A 23,967-nucleotide genomic window follows, 5' to 3' on the forward strand; every position below is an offset into this window, starting at 1 on the left:
AATAAATAAGGAAAAAGACACTCATGTTATTTTCTGTCTTTTATCATCAGTAGCTGATCAAAGTATTTATCTGTTCTTGGATAATTTCAGCTGTGCCATTTCTTTTAGAAAGATGTTATCATAGACAAGCCCATTCGTACATTTTAATGGCTTATATTTATGAAGTGCTTCCTCTGTGCTGGTCATTGTTCTAATTCCCATGTGAAGTCACTCATTTTTAAGAGGGCTATTGCTTGTACAGGGAGTATGTGTAGCAAAACTGGCCTGAGCAAATCCCTCCCCCTCTAAAGTACAGTGACAAGATGACATTTCTGTGACCTGAGCAAAGGAATGTTCCCTAGGAATTGTGTGTGTGTGTGGTCAGTAGCATCCACCTCTTTGCAACCCCGTGAACTATAGCCTGCCAGGCTCCTCTGTCCATAGCATTTTCCAGGCAAGAATACTGGAGTGGGTTGCTATTTTCTACTCCAGGAGATTGTCCTAACCCAGGTATCGAGCCCTAGTCTCTCGTGTCTCCTATACTGGCAGGCAGATTTTTTACCACTGTGCCACCTGGGAATCCCAAATGAATGTTCCCTAGGAAAGCAGGTTTAAATCTTGCCAACTCTGCCAACTTTGTGAAGTAGTAGAGAATTTTAAGAATTTTAAGAATCTCAGTCCAGGCTGTGTAACTTAAAATGTCTTTGTTTCCTGGAAGCATTTGAGAATTTGTGGGGGAGGGTTGGAAAAATATGTGTATTTCACTGTCTAAATAATTGTAAGTGCCATAGTGGGTGATGGGAATTTCACCAGTGGACCCAATCCTATATGCCAACTATACATTCTTAATATGTGTTTTGTTCTTCTGTGCCATTTGGGAAATTAACAGATGATCGCTTCATTAATTGCATGCTATTTTAATTGGTTTAAAGGGACATTTTTCTTTCTTTTATGGCTTTGGAACACCCTGACAGCTCTTATTGTTGCTGCTTTGGAGCATTTATCCATGGTGATTAACATTAATACTATTAAAACAGAATGTGCCTGTGAACCTGTGTTCCCAGGCAGTCAGAAAGGGTGAGCTGTGAGGACCGACTCTCTTCTGAAGCCAGTTTCCCGGGGGAGAGAATAGTACAGAATAAGGAAATTCCTGCATATAGAAGCGACACACTGCCAGACTCCGTGCATTTTCTATTTCTTACGTCTTTTAACTGTGAACAACCACCTGTGAGGACAGTCCCCGTGAGGTGATGGGGAAACTAAGTCCTGTACCCAGCTTGCTTAAGCTCAGAAGTGGTGTAACAGTGAAGAATATAGGGACATGGCCTCCCTCCTGTTCATTTCGGTCTTCATGTCCCTAGGAAAGCACTTGCAGTTTATCCAACAGGCAGCCACAAATACCAGTTTATAAATGAATGAGTGAATGATGGATGGCGACTCTGCTAAGGTGAATGAGTTTCATATCCAGCTGTATTAAATGACCACAAGCTTGGTAGCTTAAAATAACACAAATGTATTGAGTTGGTCAAAATGTTTCCGTAGGCTAGTACAGAAAACTCAAACAAACTTTTTGGCCAACCCAATATTATAATTCTGGAGGTCAAAGTCCAAAATGGGCCTCCCTCGGAAATATCAGGGGCTTCTCTGGTGGCCCAGATAGTAAAAAATCTGCCTGCATTGCAGGAGACCCAGGTTTGACCCCTGGGCCAAGAAGATCCCCTGGAGAAGGGAATGGCTACCCAGTCCAGTATTCTTGCCTGGACAGTTCCATGGACAGGGGATCCTGGTGGGCTACAGTCTATGGGATTGCAAGGAGTCAGAAACGACTGAGCAACTTAACACGTTCATTTTCCCTTTTCAGGAAATATCAAGGTGTCAGCTGTAGGAAGGATCCATTTCCTTCCTGGCTTCCATTTCCTGGCTTTTCCAGCTTCTTGGAGCTGCTCACATTCCTGCCTTGTGGCCCCTTCGTTCATCTTCAAAGCTGACTATCTCATCACTTCTGCCTCTGCTTCTTTCCTCACATCTCCCTCTGATTCCCACTCCTCCTCTGCCTCCCCCTTCCACTTTTAAAGACCTTGTTATCAATTTCTGTTGTAAGGTGGGCTGATTAAACAACCTGAATTCCAATCTGCAACCTTTACCATATCACCTAACAGATTCATAGCTTCTGGGAATTACGACTTGAACATCTCTGGGGGTGACATTGTTTTGTCTATCACACAAAGCTTCGTTAAAGGTGTGAAATCGATCTTGCCTGTCTCGTAGAGAAGTCATTTTTCTCTGAACCTGTGAACCACGGTTTGTTTGGCTCCTTGGATGTTTAACCATGCACGCATCACCTGGAGGCATCTCTTTGCTTCTTCCTTGCCTTGTAACCCGCAAAGCGCTCTCTGCCCCTGCCATGTTCAGTAAATACCTGTTGAGGAAATTAAGGAATGAAATGGACGAGCTTTTGTCTAAAATTAGGTTGATTTGGTCTAAAGGACGTAGGAACCATTTTGATCTAAAACGGTAAAATTTGAGCATTAGAAAGAGTGGCTGGACTCTTAAGACTTCCTTAGGCCGCACTCCACCCCTTCTGTGTCACTCAAGGACAGAGCATAGCATTCATGTCCTCTGAGTGCAGCGTTAGACATTCTTCTGTGGGTGCCCTTGTCTCAGGTCACACTGCAGTCTGTACCTATCCTTGAGGTGTTTTCTCCCCAAGTCACACAGCACTGGTGCAAGGAGATTCAGTCCACATCAGGCAAGTGTGGGAGCTTTCTTAACTTAAATGCTTCATACCCCACAGTTGCCAGCATCTTCTGTAGGAACTCATGGGCATAGCTTCCAGCGTTTCACAAGGGAACCTATGCAAGCATGGGTCCAAGAATGACCTTATTCAGGAACGTTCAGAGGATGCTTCCCTATTCAGAATGTATGGTTCATTTACAAGTCCTTCCATCCAGATGTAATTTATCAATCAGACATCATTTTTATAATAAGCCATGTCGCCTAGTATCATATTTGATGTTCTTGGCCTTCTGAGGTTTTCAGGTAAAAGTTAGCCAAAGCTCAGGTTCTCAGGGAGTTGGGAAAAATTTTATTAATCTTTTGCTCTCATACCAAAACAAACAAGCAAATAAACCAATATATAGACTCCCAACTCATTTGTCACCATTGGAGGTTGCTATGACACCAACTCTTTAATTAGCAAAGACTCAAACATCTATCCTAATTATGAGCTTTATGTCAGAGTAACTGCATTGTTGAGGAAAGAAAGTCCTTCTTTTTGAAGAATTACAGCTTAAAAAATATAGAAGAAATGATAGAATTAGAAACTGTGATTTCTTTTTTTTTCAACCCCTAACGATGTCATGGATCTAGCTAACAATTACAATGCATATTGAAACCATTAGGTGAAAGGTTAATAGGGAATTTCCTGGTATAGGGATCTTGCTGGCACCACTCAAACCTTTGATCCACCTTTGTATTTTGTAGAGTCATACACCCATAGTGTGACTCTACAGGAAACACATGTTACCACCACTAATGGTACGTTTTTGAAAACAAATTGAATCTGACTCCAGTCAAGACCTTAGATCTAACTAATAGTTTGTGGAAAAACAGAGGACAGAAAAACCATGACACCCTTGGAAGCAATCAGCCAATTCCAGAATGTTGGTGATTCTGCAGGATAAATGACCTGGTTTTCCCAACAAATCAGTGGCATGCAAAGGAAAATGGAAGGGTAGAATGATATAGTCTAAAGAAGACTTAGTCAACATTGTCAGATTTTGTTTGGTTCTTGAATTAGACTTTCCACTATAATTTTTTGGGACACTTGAGGTAGTTAAAATAGTGACTAATGCTAATTATTGGAATTATTGTTAACATTTCAAATATGATAGGGTTAAATGATATTTAATATGATAATGACATCAAGATTTGGTAAAACTGATAAACATAAACATATATATACATATATAGAAATACATATGCACTTATGTGTGTATGTATACATACACATTCACTTTTGTGTATGTGTATTTATAGTGTGTGTGTGTGTGTGTGTGTGTGTGCTTAGTCATTTCTGACTCTTTGCAACTCCACGGACTGTAGCCCGCCAGGCTCCTCTGTCCGTAGAACTTTCCAGGCAAGAATACTGAAGTGGGTTGCCATTTCCTCTTCCACAGCGTCTTCCAGACCCAAGGACTAAACCCATGTCTCCTATGTCTTCTACATTGGCAGGCGAATTCTTTACCCCTGTGCCACCTGGGAAGCCTGTATGCTATGCTAAGTCACTTCAGTCGTGTCTGACTCTGTGCGACCCCATAGATGGCAGCCCACCAGGCTCCCCCATCCCTGGGATTCTCCAGGCAAGAACACTGGAGTGGGCTGCCATTTCCTTCTCCAATGCATGAAAGTGAAAAGTGAAAGTGAAGTCGCTCAATCGTGTCCTACTCTTAGCGACCCCATGGACTGCAGCCTAACAGGCTCCTCCGTCCATGGGATTTTCCAAGCAAGAGTACTGGAGTGGGGTGCCATTGCCTTCTCCAGGGAAGCCTGTATACATGTATATAAACATTATATATATATATATTCCTGGTAGTTAATGATACATACTGAGAAAATTCGAAGTAAAATGAAATATCCTGGTTTGCTTTAAAATGCTCAGACTTTGAATAGAGTAGCTAAAACATGATTGGTAAATACTGACAGTTTTCCAAGTTGAATAATGATTACATTGGGAGTCCTACTATTCTACTTTTAAATGCTTAAAAATATCCATAGTAAAGTGTTCTTCAGTTCAGTTCAGTTCAGTCACTCAGTCGTGTCCAACTCTTTGTGACCCCATGAATCACAGCACGCCAGGCCTTTCTGTCTATCACCAACTCCCAGAGTTCACTGAGACTCACGTCCATCGAGTCAGTGATGCCATCCAGCCATCTCATCCTCTGTCGTCCCCTTCTCCTCCTGCCCCCAATCCCTCCCAGCATCAGAGTCTTTTCCAATGAGTCAACTCTTCGCGTGAGGTGGCCAAAGTACTGGAGTTTCAGCTTTAGCATCATTCCTTCCAAAGAACACCCAGGGCTGATCTCCTTCAGAATGGACTGGTTGGATCTCCTTGCAGTCCAAGGGACTCTCAAGAGTCTTCTCCAACACCACAGTTCAAAAGCATCAATTCTTCGGTGCTCAGCCTTCTTCACAGTCCAACTCTCACATCCATACATGACCACTGGAAAAACCATAGCCTTGACTAGACGGACCTTTGTTGGTAAAGTAATGTCTCTGCTTTTGAATATGCTATCTAGGTTGGTCATAACTTTCCTTCCAGGGAGTAAGCGTCTTTTAATTTCATGGCTGCAGTCACCATCTGCAGTGATTTTGGAGCCCCCCAAAATAAAGTCTAACGCTGTTTCCACTGTTTCCCCATCTATTTTCCATGAAGTGATGGTACTGGATGCCATGATCTTCGTTTTCTGAATGTTGACTCTTATATTTTACAGTCAGATGCTATTTTCTATCAAATTAGTAAAAATGTTTAAGTAGAGGGACAGGTGAAATAAGGACCCTACTGCGTTGATGGGGAGTTTTTCTGGAAAGTGGTTTTAGCATGATGTCCTAGGAGACTTAAAAATCTTGGTCACTGTGCACACAAAATATGAAACATGAGTTTAATTGTATCAGAATGTGCACAAAAACTATATGAAGAGAACCACAACTCTGATTGCAAAAGATCAAAGAAAATATAAGTAAATGGAGAAATACTCCATGTCCATGGATAAGAAGACTCAATGTTGTTAAGATTTCAATTCTCCCCAATTTGATGTATAGATTCAAAACAATTCAAATTAAAATCTCAATAAATTCTTTTTTGAGATATGAAAAGTCAAAAGACCCAGAATTAATGAGCACAATACTGAAGGAGGGAAACAAAAAACCGTCGGAGGATTGATGCTCATTGGAGAAGACCTTGATGCTGGGAAAGATTGAAGGCAGGAGGAGAAGGGGATGACAGGGGGTGAGATGGCTAAATGGCATCACTGACTCAATGGACATGAGTTTGAGCAAGCTCTGAGAGTTGATGATGGACAGGGAAGCCTGGCATGGTGTGGTCCATAGGGTCACAAAGAGTTGGACACGACTGAGCGACTGAACTGAATTTAACACTTATTATAAATCTACAGTAATCATAGAGTGGTATTGGAAAAAGAATAGACAGATTGCCCAGTGAAACAGAATAGAGAGCCCAGAAATAGACCCACACAAACATAATCAATTTATCTTTGACAAAGATAATTCAATGGAAAAATGGTTTTTTCAACAAGTGGTGGTGGCACAACTAGATGCCAATGTGCAAAGAAATGATGCTAGACACACACCTTACACATTTCACAAAAAAAAATAAATAAATAAAAGACATGAAGTCAGCTTCTCAGAAATGAAATACAAACCAGATATTAAATGACAAAAAAAAAAAAAAAAAAATCTTGGTCACATCTGACCCACATTTGATACTCTTTGTGAAAATAATACTGAAGAGATCATCGTGAATACCAAAAACTCTTTACAAAGGATGTTTACTTCAGATTATTTTAGATTTTGAATTTTTCGAGTAACCCAAATGTGCAGCACTAGAAGAATGATTCATTGAATCATGGTACACCGCATCATGAGATATTTTTCAACCATTATGAAAGAAACTTTTGCAGCTTTTAAATACCATTTAAAGATGCCTGCTATAGTAGTAATTGGAAAAAGGACAAACTTGTACTTGGATCTGTGTAACTAAAATATGTGCAGAGAAAAGAAACCGGAATCAAATACAACAAAATGCTTTCCTTGGTTCTGATTGGGTGGTGGACCTACAGTCAATGAAGTCTTTTTGTGTGTTTTTATTATTTTCCAGATTTTTCTACTGTGAACATAAATTAATTTTGTCCTTTGTATCTTTTAATAGTTTTATAGAGGTATAGCTGAGATACCATAAAATTCAGTCACATTGAAGACAGGCTCATGTATATGTGTATCTTTAGTTGTCACAATCAAGTTTCAGAATCTGAGACCCTGTGAAGTATCTCACAATATTTCCTGAGTAGACTTCATTTTTAGAGCAGTTTTAGATTTACATAAAAACTGAGAAAATAGTACAGAGAGTTTGTACATATCCTGTACGCAGATTCCCCTGTTATTAAAATCTTCCATTCCTACGGCACATTTGTTAAAAATAATGAACCAATAACTTTATTATTAATTAAGCTCTATTTAGATTTCCCTAGTTTTTCATGTCCTTTTTATGTTTCAGGATTCCATACAGGATACCACGTTACATTTAGTTGGCACACCTATAAATTAATTTTTAATTGGAAAAAAGTAAACTTTAATTTTTAAATTCTCCAAATATTTAACCATTTTCTCGTAGTCTTGTTGATGTTGTTGATTTATGGCTTGTTGAGAAAGACCATGTCTTATATTAGTTATATTCCATGTCATTTCCAACATGGTTGGAATTTTATTAAATAAGATTCTGCTACTTTATTCACTGTCGTTTTGTAACTGGTTGGAGTAGAAGAGGAGAAAAGGAGAGAAAAGGAAAAAAGAAAGACCTTGCCCACACATAATTGGAAAACCTCAGCGCTCTGAGGGACCTTTGGTTTCTGTTGCAATTTAATGTAATGGAATTCTCTTGACCTTTGTGTTTCCCAGGTTGGAAATTGCAACCCTAAATCGGGCAGACTCAGATCTGGAAGCTTGTCGAACTCAAATCAGCAAAGATATCATTGCTCTTCTGCTGAAAAATCTGACCAGCAGTGGCCAGCTCTCCCCTCAGGTGGAGAGGAGGATGGGTGCTGTGTTCAAAAAGCAGTTTCTGTTGCTGGAGAAAGAAATTCAAGAGGAGTATGATCGGAAGATGGTGGCTCTGACAGCTGAGTGTGACCTGGAAACAAGAAAGAAGACAGAAAGCCAGTACCAGAGGGAGATGGCAGCCATGGAGGAAGCAGAAGAGGTGCTGAAACGTGTTAGTGAGAGGGTAAGGCAGCTTTGAAAGGGAGGCTTTCTTTTGCCTCCCTCCTTCCTCTTAGGGATTCATCATTTACCCATCCATCCCTTTTATCCATCCATCCATCCATCCATTCTCCCCACCTGCCACCCTTCCATCTATCCCATCTACTCATTCATCCATCCATTTATTCACTCACGGCTCATCCATGCTTCTGTCCATCCAACTCCCAACCTATCCATCCATCCACCTACCACCATTCTATCTACTTGTCCATCTACACATCCATCCATCCATCCATCCATCCAACCACCCAGAATTCATTTAGAAAGATTTACTGATCACTTCTGTCTAGGCAGTGAAGGTGCAGAGAACATTGAGACATGGTTCTTGCATTTGAGAAGTTCATAGTCTAATGAAGGATCCTCATGTATAACAAGTGTTGACTTCATTCAGCTGTGTTATAATGTTCAAGTGCCGGGGGGGCCATGGGGCAAGTCGAAAGGCTTCATTCTGGGAAAGCATAGCTCAGGGGGCTGTGATGTCAGTGCACGTGTGTCTGTCTGGATTGCACTGTACTGGATCATGGTTCTCTCTCCAGTACGGGCTCTGAACCAGACAAGCCTGGACTCCCCTCTGCTCCTGAAGGCCCTGATTACTTCTGTAAGTCTGTGAATCAAGGCCAAGGGCACCGGCCTCTTCGAGTGGCTGGGAAAAGTAATGCAGGAAAGGAGTCCCTGGGCCTGGGCTACAGAAGGCTCTCCTGCACAGTGCGGGGTCTGGGAGTTCTGATCCGTCAGCCTTCACAGGGCCGGCCTCTGTTGATCAGAGACCAGCTCTCATTTTTTTAGAGAGTGTCAGTTGCTATCTTGAAAGGAATCATGCCACAGTGTTTTTTCCCCAAGTGTACCAAATCCAGCCTGATTTCTTCCTTCCTTCATGAAAGAGATGGCTGGTTGGCTCCGGTGACTTGAGCCCACATATCCTAATCCATCGGGCGGGAGGAGGGAGTCTAACCTCTACTTAGGAACAAGCTTCTCGACTCCTAACGTCCATTCCCCAGACTGGTGGCTGTGCACAGAATTCCCCAGAAGTGAGGAGAGCTCTTGGGGTGATGCCTCCTGGCTCTCACATGGTCACCTGTGGTCAGACCGTGGACAGGGCAGTAAAGAAGAGAGGAGTGATTTACGCTATCTTGCTCCCACCCACTCCCCTGCAACTGGGGTCCCTTAACCTCAACACCCATCTCATTTTAGGGATGAGAAAATAAGTGTGACTTATCTTCTGTTTGGCTCCTGTATGAATTTCCTGCAGCTGCTGTAACAAATGGCCACAGACATAGTGGTTTAGAACAGTTCACAGAAATTCATTCTCTCACAGTTCTGGAGGCCAGAAGTCCAAAATCACGGTGTCAGCTGGACGTGCCCGCTCTGAAATCTCTTGGGGAGAAATCCCCCCACCCCTGCCTCTTCCAGCTTCTGGTGGCTCCAGGCATTCCTTGGCTTGTGGCCACAGCCCTCCAATCTTAAGCTCTGTCTTCACATGCCCCTTGACGCTGTCACCTTCTCTTCTATCTCTTATAAGGACACTCATCTTTTGATATAGGACTCACCCAAATAATCTAGGATGACCTCATGAGATCTTTAAGTACATCTGCAAAGACCCTGCTTTCAAGGACGATCACATTCATCAAGTGCTGGAGTTAGAAGGTGGATGTATCTTTCTAAGGAGGGGGCACGGTTTAGCTCACCGTGGCTCCCCTAGCTGACCACACTCTCTGATCTCCATCCATGACTTTACAGGTCAGGACCGTGTTTCCTTGAGCTCAGCACTTAAAAAGAATGCATTATATACAGTTAGTGATTCAGTCCCAAACAGCCTCATTCTCTCTCTCTCTCTTATTTCCTAAATTTGTTCTAATTTTTTTTCTGATAAAAATAATATGCGTTCAATAAAGAAGGCTTGAGAAGGACTGGAAAGCAGAGATCAGCAAGCTGGGACCCAAGAGTCCAATCCTGCCTGGCCTTTTTCTGTCTGACCCTTGAGAACGGTTTCTTCATTTTTAAAGAATTACAAAAAATAAAAACAAAACAAAAAAGAATATGTGGCAGAGACCAGATGTGTCCTGCAAAGCCTAAAATATTTATCTTGTTCTTTACTGAATGCTTGCCAACTCCAGCTCCACAGCATAAAAAGAAGTCCTCCCTTCCAAAAAAAATTGAAACCCACCTGACCACTCAACAGCAGACCAACATTCGTTCAGCCTGTTTGTTGAGTTCTACTGTGTCTCAGCCTGGAGATACAGCTATGTTAAAGGGCCCCCACTCCTGTCCTAGGATTTCAGCATAATCCCTTTGCTTTAAATATATTTTCTTACAGAGTGAAGTTTATGCAGTTCACTAACAGTATATCATGCTTGTTTCCACTCACCATCACAGTACAGTTTCTGATTTCATGAAATGCTCTCACGCTTAGTTAGCATTCACTGTGGGCCAAGAATTGGTCTAAGCTCATCACCTGGACCTTCTCTTCAAATATTCACACTCACTCAGGGAGGTGGAAATTGATAGGATCCCATGTTTACAGGTAAGGAATCAGATGCTGTAGGACATGTGGCTGGACCAAGATTCACGCAGGCAGCTCATCCCAGCAACTGCACCTCACAGACGCCCAGGGCGATGCAGTTTTAAGTATCGGGTCATTATTTCCACTGGCCGTTGGGAGCATGGAGAAGGGGTGTCATGCAGTGTCTTCCTGCTTCATCCATGCAGGGGCCAATGGGAGGGGACTATCCCTCTGGATCCCCCAGGCCACAGTGTGCAGAGACCAGTCTCTTTATTTAAGCCAATCTGCTTCCAAAAATACCATATGAACGGCAAAAGGTAATAGAGCTATTTCCCTTCCAGTCTGTTCAAACCATTCCATCTTAGAAAACTATTGACGACCTTGTACTTATCTGTTCATTTATTATAGTCACCTTTAGATAAAAATGCATGAAAATATATCAGTCATATTATTCCTCCAAAAATTTGCTTTAAAAAAAACCGAAATGGGCAGTATCAGTTTTCTTGAGTAAAGTTTAGGAATTCCAATAATTAGTATAGCAGTGAATTCTGTTCACATTGAAAAACCTATGTAATCCCAAACAGTTTTCAAAGCATTTCTCCAGGGAGAGACTCTTGGGAGGTCAGTGCTGACCATGGACTCTGAGCGCGGGTGGCTTAGGTTTAGATCTCACTCTGTTCCTCCAGGGGCATTGTTCAGGCTCCCTGGGTCTTGGTTTCCCCATCCTTAAACTGGGGATAATGATGATGCCTGTTGTATAGAAGAGTTAATATTAATACTTGTGTAGGACTTAGACCAGAACTTGGCACTGTTGGCCCTGTTCTATACAGTGTTTATCATGATTCATCATTTTGTGTAACTTTAAAGAAGCCCATGGCATAAAACAGTCAGCCTGTGAAATCTTTTCAGTTTGAGCTGGGGAAACAGAAGCCCAGAGGGGAAGTGACTTGCCCAGATTCCTGCAAGCAGCCACTGGCCATTCAGGGTATGTGCTGTGTACCAGGACTCTTTTCCAGATCTGCCAGCTTCCCAGCTGCTTGGAGAAGAGGCAGCGCCAGCACCACCTGCCCTGAGCTCCCTGAGGTCTCCTAACTCCTCTCTATGTGTGCTTACGGAAGAACTGCCTTACGTGCAAGAACTCTTACACTGTAACCACCCCTGGTGGATTTACTTCTATAAAACATTTTTACAATTTGCCAAGCCTTTTAAATTGAGTACAGGGAGTGTCATTTAGTACAGTCATAATTTCTGGATACAATTTCACATTTTTGATGGTGTAGTTCAATTCAGTTCAGTCACTCGGTCATGTCCGACTCTTTGTGACCCCATGGACCACATCACACCAGGCTTCCTCCCCTGTCCATCACCAACTCCCAGAGCTTGCTCAAACTCATATCCATCAAGTCGATGGTGCCATCCAACCATCTCATCCTCTGTTATCCCCTTCTCCTCCTGCCTTCAATCTTTCCCAGCATCAGGTTCTTTTCCAATGAGTCAGTTCTTTGAATCAGGTGGCCAAAGTATTGGAGCTTCACCTTTAGCATGAGTCCTTCCAATGAATATTCAGGACTGATTTCCTTTAGGATAGACTGGTTGGATCTCCTTGCAGTCTAAGAGACTCTCAGAAGTCTTCTCCAACACCACAGTTCAAAAGCATCAATTCTTTGGCCCTCAGCTTTCTTTATGGTCCAACTCTCACATCCATACATGACTACTGGAAAAACCATAGCTTTGACTAGACAGATCTTTGTCAGTAAAGTCAAGTCTCTGCTTTTTAATATACTGTCTAGGTTGGTCATAGCTTTTCTCCCAAGAAGCAAGCATCTTTTAATTTCACGGCTGCAGTCACCATCTGCAGTGATTTTGGAGCCCAAGAAAATAAATTCTGTCACTGTTTTCATTGTCTCCCCATCTTGATGGTGTAGAGTCAGGGTAAATAGTAGTTGCCAGAATAGCCTGGCACAGGCCTGTGATTCTTGAGCCAAGATTGAAGTGCCCTGTCCTGGTCCATGTCCTCCAATCCCTCCATGCAGGTTGCTTTTTCAGGCATTTGAAGCCAAAGGATAAACATGCCTCATTTATCTGAAAAGTCTATTTTAGTGAAAAGTTCAGTAGGGAGTTGTGGTGAATGACCATTATATTAATGTGTCTTTAAAAATGCACATATGTTGCCAGTTTTTAAAATATAAAAATTTGGATAAAAACCCAGACTTTCAGCTTCTCTTTAAAAAAAATGGGAAGATGTGGCTACACCAAGTGCATAGTCCTGCAGAGCCTCCCTTGGTGGGTTGACTGGCTGGCCCTGTAGGCAGGGCTTTCTGTCTCCACCTTGCCCCACTCCCCACCACTCTAATATGTCCCATGCCAGGCCACTTCACATGACCTCTGCTGGTTGGCAGGCCTGGGAAGGGGTGTCCTTTGCTTTAGACTTTAGTCTCTCATCTGTGCCACAGGAGAACTGAACTGGAGCAGGAGATGAACGCATTTCTGTGGATTGTGGGAGTGACAGTCCTATCATCTTCAAAGTTTATGTCCCCTGAAAAGGAGGGGATTCATGTGATGTCTATACCAGGGGCCAGGGATCTTGGGGTCTTCTTAGAATTCTGCCCCTGCAGGTGGGATTACTAACATGCCCTCCTGCAGCATGGGTCTCTGAGATGATGGGAGTGCAGATGCATCAGGAGCTCAGTCAAAGTGTGTCCCCTGCCTTCTCTCTGGACCGTAGAAAGTGCAGGCATCCCAAAAGCCACTTCTTACCTCCTGTTTGCCTCCCTTTTACACAAATGATCTCAGCTTGGGCCTGATCACTGGTATTTTTCTCTTCAACTAAGTTAAGAATGAAAGATGATGGAAATAAGCTCGAGAGGCCTAACAGCACAGTCCATTGATGTTTCCATTTTGCGGGCTATTTTCAGGCAGTTTGATTTGCAGATTTCAACCCTTATGAATTTTCTTCTTTGAGATGGTTCTGTGTATGTGTGTATACATGTGTGTGTTCCATGTGTGTTGCACACATGTGCTTGCATGTGCATGTGTGCGTGTGTAAGTGTATTGCTCTGTGTGCGTATGTGTGTTGCTGTATCTTTGTGCATGTATGTGCACTGTTTGTGGCTGTGAGCATTTATATGCACTGTGTGTGTGCATGTGTATGTTTGCTGGTACATGCATGTGTGCAGTGTGTATGTGTGTGTACATGTGCATGCATGTGTGTGCTTCTTTGTGTATATGTATGTGCATTTATGTGCACTGTGCATGTGTGTGTTGATGGTGCACGCGCGTGTCCTCTGTGTACATGTGTGTCGTGTGTGTGCATGTATGTGTGTGCATGTCTATGCATTATTTCTGGGTGTGTTTATGTGCACTATGCATGTGTATATGTGTGTATGTATATATGTACATCACTGGCAGGTGCATTTATGTGCATTGTGCATGTGTGTTGGGACATGTATGTGTGCTGTGTGTACACATTTGCACACACATATACATGTGTGTGCTCGCATGTTGTGTGCATGTGCCTGTACACACCCGGCTGGTGTGTCACCCCCCACGCATTCCCTCTTTTCTCCACAGTCCGCCGTCGAGTGCAGCAGCCTTCTGCGGACCCTGCACGGCCTGGAGCAGGAACACCTGAGGAGGTCGCTCGCTCTACAGCAGGAGGAGGACCTTGCCAAGGCCCACAGGCAGCTGGCCATTTTCCAGAGGAACGAACTGCACAATATCTTTTTTACCCAGATAAAAAGTGCTATTTTCAAAGGCGAGCTGAAGCCAGAGGCAGCAAAAATGCTGCTGCAAGATTACTCTAAAATACAGGTAATGCCTCCAATGAGGCTCCCTCTGATGGAGGAGTCATTTTCCTGAACTGTTTCACTAAATGTCTCCTCTCCCCGAGTTAAGTCCTGTCTCTTCTTTTGTGCTGGGTTCCAGTGAACTAACCTCATCTTCCTTCCACCTCTTGATGTAGAGGGTGACTTTCCGGTAAGCAGGGCAAATAAATGGTGGCTTGAAGCACAGGCCCTGGACTCAGGCTCACCTGGACCCGAATTCTAGTTCCACCACCTGTCAGCTCTGTCAACTAAAGCAAATTGCCAAGTGTCTCTGAGTCTGTTGCCTTATCTGTAAAATGGAAGTAATAGAGTCCCCATACTAAAAGTGGCATGATGCAGATTTAATCAAATTCACAGAAAGCCAGTGCTTGGCACAATATAGGTTTAATATATATAGCAGTTAAAACTAGAAATGTGTAAGTGTATATATGTACGTGTGTGTGTGCACATGTGTGGTGATGTGTGCCTAGGGCTTATGATCTCTGTCTTCATAGGCTTGGGTGAATTTGTGGGTATTTGTGCATGGAAGCTTGAGTGTCATTAATCCAGAAAGAATGAATTCCTAGATGACTGTGCAAATACTGGGTTGGCCAAAAAGTACATTTAGGTTTTTTTGTAACATTTTAAGCCAAACAAATTTTTTGGCCAAACCTACCAGACCACCTGACCTGCCTCTTGAGAAACCTATATGCAGGTCAGGAAGCAACAGTTAGAACTGGGCATGGAACAACAGACTGGTTCCACATAGGAAAAGGAGTATGTCAAGGCTGTATATTGTCACCCTACTTATTTAACACAGAGTACATCATGAGAAACGCTGGGCTAGAAGAAGCATAAGCTGGAATCAAGATTGCTGGGAGAAATATCAATAACCTCAGATATGCAGATGACACCACCCTATGGCAGAAAGTGAAGAGGAACTAAAAAGCCTCTTGATGAAAGTGAAAGAAGAGAGTGAAAAAGTTGGCTTAAAGCTCCACATTCAGAAAACAAAGATCATGGCATCTGGTCCCATCACTTCATGGGAAATAGATAGGGAAACAGTGGAAACAGTGCCAGACTTTATTTTTTGGGGCTCCAAAATCACTGTAGATGGTGATTGCAGCCATGAAATTAAAAGACGCTTACTCCTTGGAAGAAAAGTTATGACCAACCTAGATAGCATATTGAAAAGCAGAGACATTACATTGCCTACAAAAGGTCCGTCTAGTCAAGGCTATGGTTTTTCCAGTGGTCATGTATGGATGTGAGAGTTGGACTGTGAAGAAAGCTGAGTGCCGAAGAATTGATGCTTTTGAACTGTGGTGTTGGAGAAGACTCTTGAGAGTCCCTTGGACTGCAAGGAGATCCAACTAGTCCATTCTGAAGGAGATCAGCCCTGGGATTTCTTTGGAAGGAATGATGCTAAAGCTGAAACTCCAGTACCTTGGCCACCTCATGCGAAGAGTTGACTCATTGGAAAAGACTCTGATGCTGGGAGGGATTGGGGGCAGGAGGAGAAGGGGACGACAGAGGATGAGATGGCTGGATGACACCACTGACTCGATGGACGTGAGTTTGAGTGAACTCCGGGAGTTGGTGATGGACAGGGAGGCCTGGTGTGCTGCAATTCATGGGGTCTCAAAGAGCCGGACATGACTGAAGGACTGAACTGAGCTAATAGTTTATATGAGACTGTCAGTAGTTTTACGAGGCCTGCCTAAGGTCTTTAACCTGCACCTGTATGTGTATGCTTAGTCGCTCAGTCATGTCCAACTCTTTGTGACCCCATGGACTGCAGCCTGCCAGGATCTCTGTCCATGGAGATTCTTCAGGCAAGAATACTGGAGTGGGTTGTCATGCCCTCCTCCAGGGGGATCTTCCCAACCCAGGGATGGAACCCAGGTCTCCCGCACTGCAGGCGGATTCTTTTCTGTCTGAGCCACCAGGGAATGAATGAAATCACTGGTGTGCAGTAACACACTGGAGTTCTGGTCCTGACTCAGGCCCCGTGAGTAAGGGCTGTGACAGAGCAGAGCCATCCCAGGAGGAGACCAGTGGCCCTCGTGAGCCTTCTGGGAAGAGAGGACCCCTCTCTGAAGGTACTGGACATCTGAGCATGAAGAGAACTAGCCAGGCTCTCCTTTTTCCTCTTGGTTTTTCCCACTAAAACTTTAGGAGAATAAACTCCCGGGTAGGTATTCAGACCCTAGCGCATCCCTTAGGGATGAATAGACTTTGCTGCCCGTTTACTTACTCCTCATGATGAGCTGTGTCTAACTCCCCATGTCAGGAAGTACATGTGTTATTGTTCATAAGACTGGGGACAGAAAAGTAACAGCTGTGGTGATAGTGCCATGGCACAGACACGTTGGTATCTGAGGACCCCGACTCTGAGCTTCCTGACATAAGGGCTCAGATCAGCCAACTCACGGGATCCAGCTCCGTGGAGGATGGAAATACCATCTCAGTGTTCCTATTGTGTTGACCTGCTGCCAGGAACTCTTAGGGAGAAGCTGGCCTTTGGACACATCCCATTGACCATTCCACTCTTCACTGTCTGGAGAGTGCAAATCCTCAGGTGTTGGACCTGGAAAGATTATAGCTTTTGTATGGAAAGGGGACTGTCCAGGGCCTCATATGTTTCTTTTTGAAGAAGACATTGAACCTCCAAGTAACGCATTGCATGAACAGTATTTCACCTGGAAAAGAGACAACAGAGCCAGTCAGTGAGATAATACACTAAGGCTGATGTTTTAATTACTGCAGGTCTCATTTCTGCTGGTTTAATTATGGCTCATCTAATTACTGTGCTACTGGTTGAAGTTGGATTTGTGAGACAACCACTACTGAGCTAGAGCACAGGTCCTGGAATCAGATGGCTGAGGTTCAAAGCCTTGCTCAGTCGTTTACCAGCTGTGTGATGTGGACTCAGTTTCCTCATCTGTGAAATGGGAATAACAGAATCCTCTCCCTGGATTAAGTTAGAAAAGACGAGAAACACTCTGGGTCCAGTGCCAGGCCCAGAAGAAGCACCCAGTGTGTGCTAGGCTATTATTACTCTCGTGTGCTTGCTTGGGTTTTTATGCATTTTGCAAATTCTGAGAACTTCTGGCTACTCTGTGACCAGACTCATCTCATGTCCTTGCTGAATGTGAGGGTGCTGGGGTCAGAGCCAGTGGCGATATATCCCAGAACTTCAGCATCTGACGTGATGCTGTGTTTGGGGAACTTCAGAGGTGTGTTTGGGGAACTTCAGAGGGGTGACCACATGTGGCTGAAGGACACCTGAGTAAAATGTACATTCCATTCCTAAGGCAGCAGAATTGTTTTGATAAGACTTTACCATCTGGGTCTTGAATGCACTTTTCAAAGCCCTTTTAAAAAAAATAATTTCTGTTTTAAATTTAGTTTTAATTGGAGGATAGTTACTTTACAATGTTGTATTAGTTTCTGCTATTACAGCAATATGAATCAGCTATAAGTGTGTGTGTGTGTATATATATATATTCCCCTCCCTCTTGAGCCTCCTTCCCACCCCTCTAGGTCATCACAGAACACCAAGTTGAGCTCCCTGAGCTATACAGCAGTTTCCCTTTCCTATTAGTATGTACTTTTCTCTAAGCCTTTGTTCAGGGCTGGGACATTTAAGGTATTCATCTCGGGGCTTTTGTTCCTGTGTATTTTCTTCAGAAAGGAAATGTAATATTTTAAATGACTAGAAAGAATTTTCTCTAAATTTTAAATAGTTATGTTTTCTCGATTTTTTTTAAAAACAGGAGAGTGTCGAAGAGTTAATGGACTTTTTCCAGGCTAGTAAGAGATACCATCTCAGTAAAAGATTCGGCCACAGAGAGTACCTGGTCCAGAATATCCAGTCATCAGAGACCCGTATGCAAGGCCTGCTGAGCACTGCGTCTGCCCAGCTGACCCTCCTCATCCAGAAACACGAGAGGTAAGACTCCTGAACCACCCCAGATAAGGCAGACAGACAGCCTTCCTCCAACATTCCTTGTAGAGACCATCTGCTGCTGCTGCTGCTAAGTCGCTTCAGTTGTATCTGACCCTTTGCGACCGCCAGGCTCCTCTGTCCATTGGATTCTCCAGGCAAAAGTACTGGAGTGGTATGCCATGCCCTCCTCCAGGGGATCTTCCCGACCCAGGGATGAAACCCATATCTCTTAATCTCCTGCATTGGCAGGTGGGTTCCTAACCACTAACACTTCCTGGGAAGCCCTAGAGACCATCTACTTCTGTTCATTCACTGAATGCACTGGCTACTTGACTTATTTCTTAAGAATTCTCTAGTTAGAAGAATCCTTTGCATGATAGAATTTTAAAAATATAGTCAGTAGTCGAGACGACTTTACAATGAGCCAATATGTTCCCATCATCAACTTCAGTAGGTGCCAGCTTGTGGCCAGTCTTGATGTAGCTGTTCATCCTGACCCTGAGTCGTTTTAAAGCAAACCCCTAGCATTTCACTGAGGCATCAGTGGTGGAGGCTTAGAGGAACTGTGTGGTAAGGGCAGCCTGCTTCGCCTTGAGCTCTAGCACACTGCTGGCTCTTGCATTCACCTTTGTTTTTTGTGTTTTGGGTTTTTTTTTAACTAAATTATAGTTGATGTACAGTGTTGAGTTAGTTTTAGGTGTACAGCACATGGATTCAGTTATACATATAAATCAGTGTATCTGCGTGTGTATATATATTCTTTTTCAGAATCTTTTTTATAAGTTATTACAAAATATTGAATATAGTTCCCTGTGTTATACAGTAGGTCCTTGTTGGTTATTTATTTTATATATAGTGGTATGTATATGTTTATCCTAACTTCCTAATTTATCCCTCCTCTCCTCCGCACTTTGGTAATCATAACTTTATTTTCTATATCTGTGAGGCTTTTTCTTTTTGTAAATAAGTCCATGTGTATCTTTTTTTTTAAGATTCCACATGTAAGCACTGTCATATGATATTCGTCTTTCTCTGACTTACTTCACTTATATGCTAATCTCTAGCTACATCCTTGTTTCTGCAAATGGCATTATCTGCATTATTTCCTTCTGTTTATGGGTGAGTGTATGTATATATGTATGTATATACTACATCTTCTTTATCCATTCATCTGTCAATGGACATTTAGGTTGCTTCCATGTCTTGACCTTTGGAATTAAGTATATACACACAGATGCTTATCTTGGATTCTGGGTACTTTTTCTCAGCAACATTGGGGTACCATGAAGCCAGGTAAATGGTGTTAATCACTGTAGGTTCTAGCCCCTTGACAACATTTTTTTCTAAGCTAGTCTTTGAGACTCAAGATTGTCAACAATGAAATTTATTCTTTGTAGGTTACAAGCTCTAAAATGAATAGGGCCATGATGATAAGGTTGATTTTCTTAGGACAACCATGGTTTTATGATTGGTTCTACTGTCTAGCTAATTGTATTAGGACTTTGCAGTGCCCTTGCCCTCTTTGGGCTTCCCTGGTGGCTCAGAGGGTAAAGTATCTGCCTGCAATACAGGAGACCTGGGTTCGATCCCTGGGTCAGGAAGATCCCCTGGAAAAGGAAATGGCAACCCACTCTAGTACTCTTGCCTGGAAAATCCCATGGACAGAGAAGCCTGGTAGACAACAGTCCATGGGATCACAAAGAATTGGACACGACTGAGCGACTTCACTTTCTTTCTTTCACTTTGCCCTCTTTAATGAGGATTCTGTAAAGTGCAAATTATATGAACACTTCCCACCTAAAGATGCTAATAAATTTGTCACTGCAGTTGACTTGACATTCCTGATTCATTTTCACTCTAGTGAAAGAAGCAGCTCTTTGCCATGAGCAGAAGCACCAGACAGCTGGTTGTACTGTTGGGAGCAGTTTCCAGGGAAGTATATTACCTCTGATTTTTAAATACTATTTTAATAGGTTGGCACAGACATATTTCTGAAATGTGTATCTACTGTTCATTCAGGAAGCTTCCATGGCGAATTTACTGTGTGCCAAGCAGGGGCCTCAACCAGGGATGCAACAGACTGGGAACAGTAGTGGTAATATTGACAGCATCTGAAAAAACAGATCCAGTAAGATATGTTTGAGGAATTGGCTCACATGAGTTGGAGGCTGAAAAGTTCCAGGATCTCCATCTGTAAGCTGGAGGCACAGGAAAGCCAGTGGTGTAATTCAGCCAAAGGCCTGAGAACTGGCGGAATCCCAGTCTTAGAGAAGGAGATGAGATGAGATATCCCAGTTCAACAGCAAGGCAGGAAAAAAGGGGGGATTTCTTATTCCTCCACTTTTTATTCTATTCAGGCCCTGAGTGAACTGGGTGATGCCCACCCACAATGGGGAGAATCAATCTGCTTTATTGAGCCTACCCATTCAAATGCTAATCTCACAAGAAAACACCCTCACAGAGACACTCAAGCGTGATCTTTGATGTGGGCACCCTGGCCAGTCTATCTGATACACAGAATTAACCCTCACACTGAGCTTTCCCTGATTGACCTCTTGGACTTTGCTTGTGCCGTTCGTGTCACCAGGAGGTCCTAGTCCATCATTTCCTCCTGGAAGAGTCTATTTGTTCCACCGTGGTCCTCTGGAATGTTACGTTCTCCAAAAACTCTTCCCCAATTTCTTCCCTGACAGGTGATATCCCTGTGATGTTGAGCGTCCTCTACATGCCTCTAAAAAAGATGATCTTTCCCTTCCTGCATTTTAGTAATGTCTTAGCTGCCCGTTATGATGGTGGCGATTTCTCAGATTCAAACCAAACTAATATGGAGATAAACACTCATCTCCAGCATATTCAAGCTGCAGGTGAGTTTGGACACTGCATCAACTAACTCTGCATCTTTTTCATCTAGAGCAGGCTACTTGGATGAAGATCAGATGCAAGTACTCTTGGAGCGGGCTCAAACAGAAGTTTTTTCTATAAAACAGAAGTTGGACAATGACTTGAAGCAGGAAAAGAAAAAACTCCACCAAAAACTAATAATTAAGAGAAGACGGGAGATGCTGCAAAAGGTATATAAGGAATTCTGACATTTATTTTTGGCATAATCATTGTGAACACCTACCAAGTGCCAGGTTCAGTGCCGGACACTGGCATCAGAAGGCTAGGATCCGAAGGGTGACTGGACAGGCATCCTAAGGCACCATCTGCAGTTGATTGGTAGTGACTCTTTGGAATGCTGTGATAAGGCTTCAGTGGGTCCCGTCCAGCTCAGCAAAGCTGAGGGTTGTGATAGATTAGTAATGTCTGCCAGGACAAGAGACTAGCAGTGCTGGTTCCAGTGAATAATGACTGGTGGCTGCTATAACATTTATGGAGTGTTTACTTAGCACTGTGCTAAGTGTATTATGTATCTTATTTAATTGTTTTATTAACCTGTGAGGTAGATACTACTATTTTCTGTCTTTTTTCTGACAAAGACATTGAACCTGAGAGGGCTTAAGTGTTATGATCTATTTGAGCTACTACAGAAAATACTGTAGACTAGGTGGCTTATAAAGAACAAAAATTGATATGTCGCAGTTCTGGAGGCTGGAAGTCAAGATCAGGGCTCCAGCAAGGGCAGGTTCTGATGGAGACCCTCTTCAGGTTGCAGATGATAGACTCCTTGCTGGTGGAAGAAGTCAGAAGGGTGGAAGGTGGGGAGGGAGCTCTGTGGGTGGGTGTCTGGCCTCTTTTGCAAGGACACTAACTTCATCCAGGAGCTCCATCCTCATGCCCTAAGCTCCTTTCCAAAGCTTCCTCACCTACATCCTCAGAACATGTGTTAGATTTCAACATCTGCATGTTGGGGGAACACAAGCATTCAGATTACAGCACTAAGTAATGAGGTCAAGGTCACATGTTTAGTGATTGGCAGTTGTGGGATTGAGTCCAAGACTGTGTGATGTAGTCTCAGCCTTGCCCTTGACACTAACCTGCTCAGTTGTTTGCCCACCTGGAGAGGGGGCAAACACAGCAAACACATAAATGCACCCTGTGCTGTCTTCATGCTCTGGTAGCACAGAAGTCACCGTCACCTGGGGAAGGCTGCACAGAGCAGGTGCAGCTGAACCTGAGTCCTGGGGACAGGGAGCATCTGGTGTGTGCAAGACAGGAGGGACATTACAGGTGGAGGGCAGGCATCTTGTTCAAACGTGAAAGATTCAGGCAAGGGTGCCCTGCTGTGTGTGGAGCTCCAAGAACATGAGGATTGAGAGGGCAGGGGCTGGAGGAGGCACGCCCAGGAAGCAACACCTCTTCAACGAGGGCAGTGTGCTGGGGTGACAGCTGACTTTCATCCGAGGATGAGGGAACACCGAAGTGTCCCTGAACACTGAAGTTTTCAGGAGAAGTGATGCCAAAAACTCAATCTCTGTGCACCAGTGCCGAATCAGAGACAGAGTTTTGGGTGAAATAGAAAAGCAAAGCTTTATTGCTTTGTCAGGCAAAGGAGGACACAGCAGGCCCTTGCCCTGAAAAACTGTGTGTCCCCCCAGGGAGGATTTGGTGAGTTTTATAGCTATACCTTAAGGGCAGTACTGCTGATAAGGATCAGCATGTGTGCAGGGCCTGCACATCTTTAATCTGGCCTCAGGTGGTCTCTTGATGAGCAGGTTATCAAGCTGTCATCTCTGAAATGAAGAATGCTAACATATTCCATGATGCTGTTAAAGTGCTGCACTCAATACATCAGTAAATTGGAAAACTCAGCAGTGGTGACAGGACTGGAAAAGGTCACTTTCCATTCCAACCCCAAAGAAGGGCAATGCCAAAAAATGTTCAAAATACTGCACAATTACACTAATCTCACATTCTAGCAAAGTAGGGCTCAAAATTCTCCAAGCCACGCTTCAACAGTATGTGAACTGTGAATTTCCAGATGTTCAAGCTGGATTTAGAAAAGGCAGAGGAACCAGAGATCAAATTGTCAACATCTGTTGGGTCATAGAAAAAGCAAGAGAGTTCTAGTAAAACATCTACTTCTGCTTTATTGATTATGCCAAAGGCTTTGACTTTGTAGATCATAGCAAACTGTGGAAAATTCTTTAAGAGATGGGAATACCAGACCACCTTACCTGCCTCGCAGGTCAAGAAGCAACAGTTCAAACCGGACATGGAACAACAGACTGGTTCCAAATTGGGAAAGGAGTACGTCAAGTCTGTATATTGTCACCCTGCTTATTTAACTTATATGCAGAGTACATCATGCAAAATGGCAGGCTGGATGAAGCACAAGCTGGATTCAAGATTGCTGGGAGAAATATCAATAACCTCAGATATACAGATGAAACCACCGTTAGGGCAGAAAGTGAAGAACTAAAAAGCCTCTTGATGCAAGTGAAAGAGGAGAGTGAAAAAGTTGGCTTAAAACTCAACATTCTGAAAACTAAGATCATGGCATGTGGTCCCATCACTTCATGGCAAATAGATGGTGAAACAATGGAAACAGTGACAGACTTTATTTTCTTGGCCTCCAAAATCACTTGCAGATGGTGACTTCAGCCATGAAATTAAAAGATGCTTGCTCCTTGGAAGAAAAGCTATGACCAACCTAGACAGCATATTAAAAAGCAAAGACATTACTTTGCCAACAAAGGTCCATCTAGTCAAAGCTATGGTTTTTCCAGTAGTCATGTATG

The 23,967-nt window shown here is 43.2% G+C and overlaps 1 protein-coding gene across 7 annotated transcripts in view; it reads left to right on the forward strand.

Moving 5' to 3' along the window:
- EVC2 (EvC ciliary complex subunit 2) overlaps positions 1–23,967 on the forward strand; it is a 165,787-nt gene that overhangs the window by 82,738 nt on the left and 59,082 nt on the right. For all 7 annotated transcript variants that reach the window (XM_027545002.1, XM_027545001.1, XM_027544998.1 and 4 more), the window contains 4 exons: positions 7,672–7,996; positions 14,102–14,341; positions 18,114–18,289; positions 21,198–21,357. In XM_027545002.1, coding sequence (XP_027400803.1) covers positions 7,672–7,996; positions 14,102–14,341; positions 18,114–18,289; positions 21,198–21,357 — 901 coding nt within the window. The remainder of the gene's footprint in view (positions 1–7,671; positions 7,997–14,101; positions 14,342–18,113; positions 18,290–21,197; positions 21,358–23,967) is intronic.

The sequence above is a fragment of the Bos indicus x Bos taurus genome, chromosome 6 (genome assembly GCF_003369695.1).
Source record: "Bos indicus x Bos taurus breed Angus x Brahman F1 hybrid chromosome 6, Bos_hybrid_MaternalHap_v2.0, whole genome shotgun sequence".
Classification (NCBI taxonomy): domain Eukaryota; kingdom Metazoa; phylum Chordata; class Mammalia; order Artiodactyla; family Bovidae; genus Bos; species Bos indicus x Bos taurus.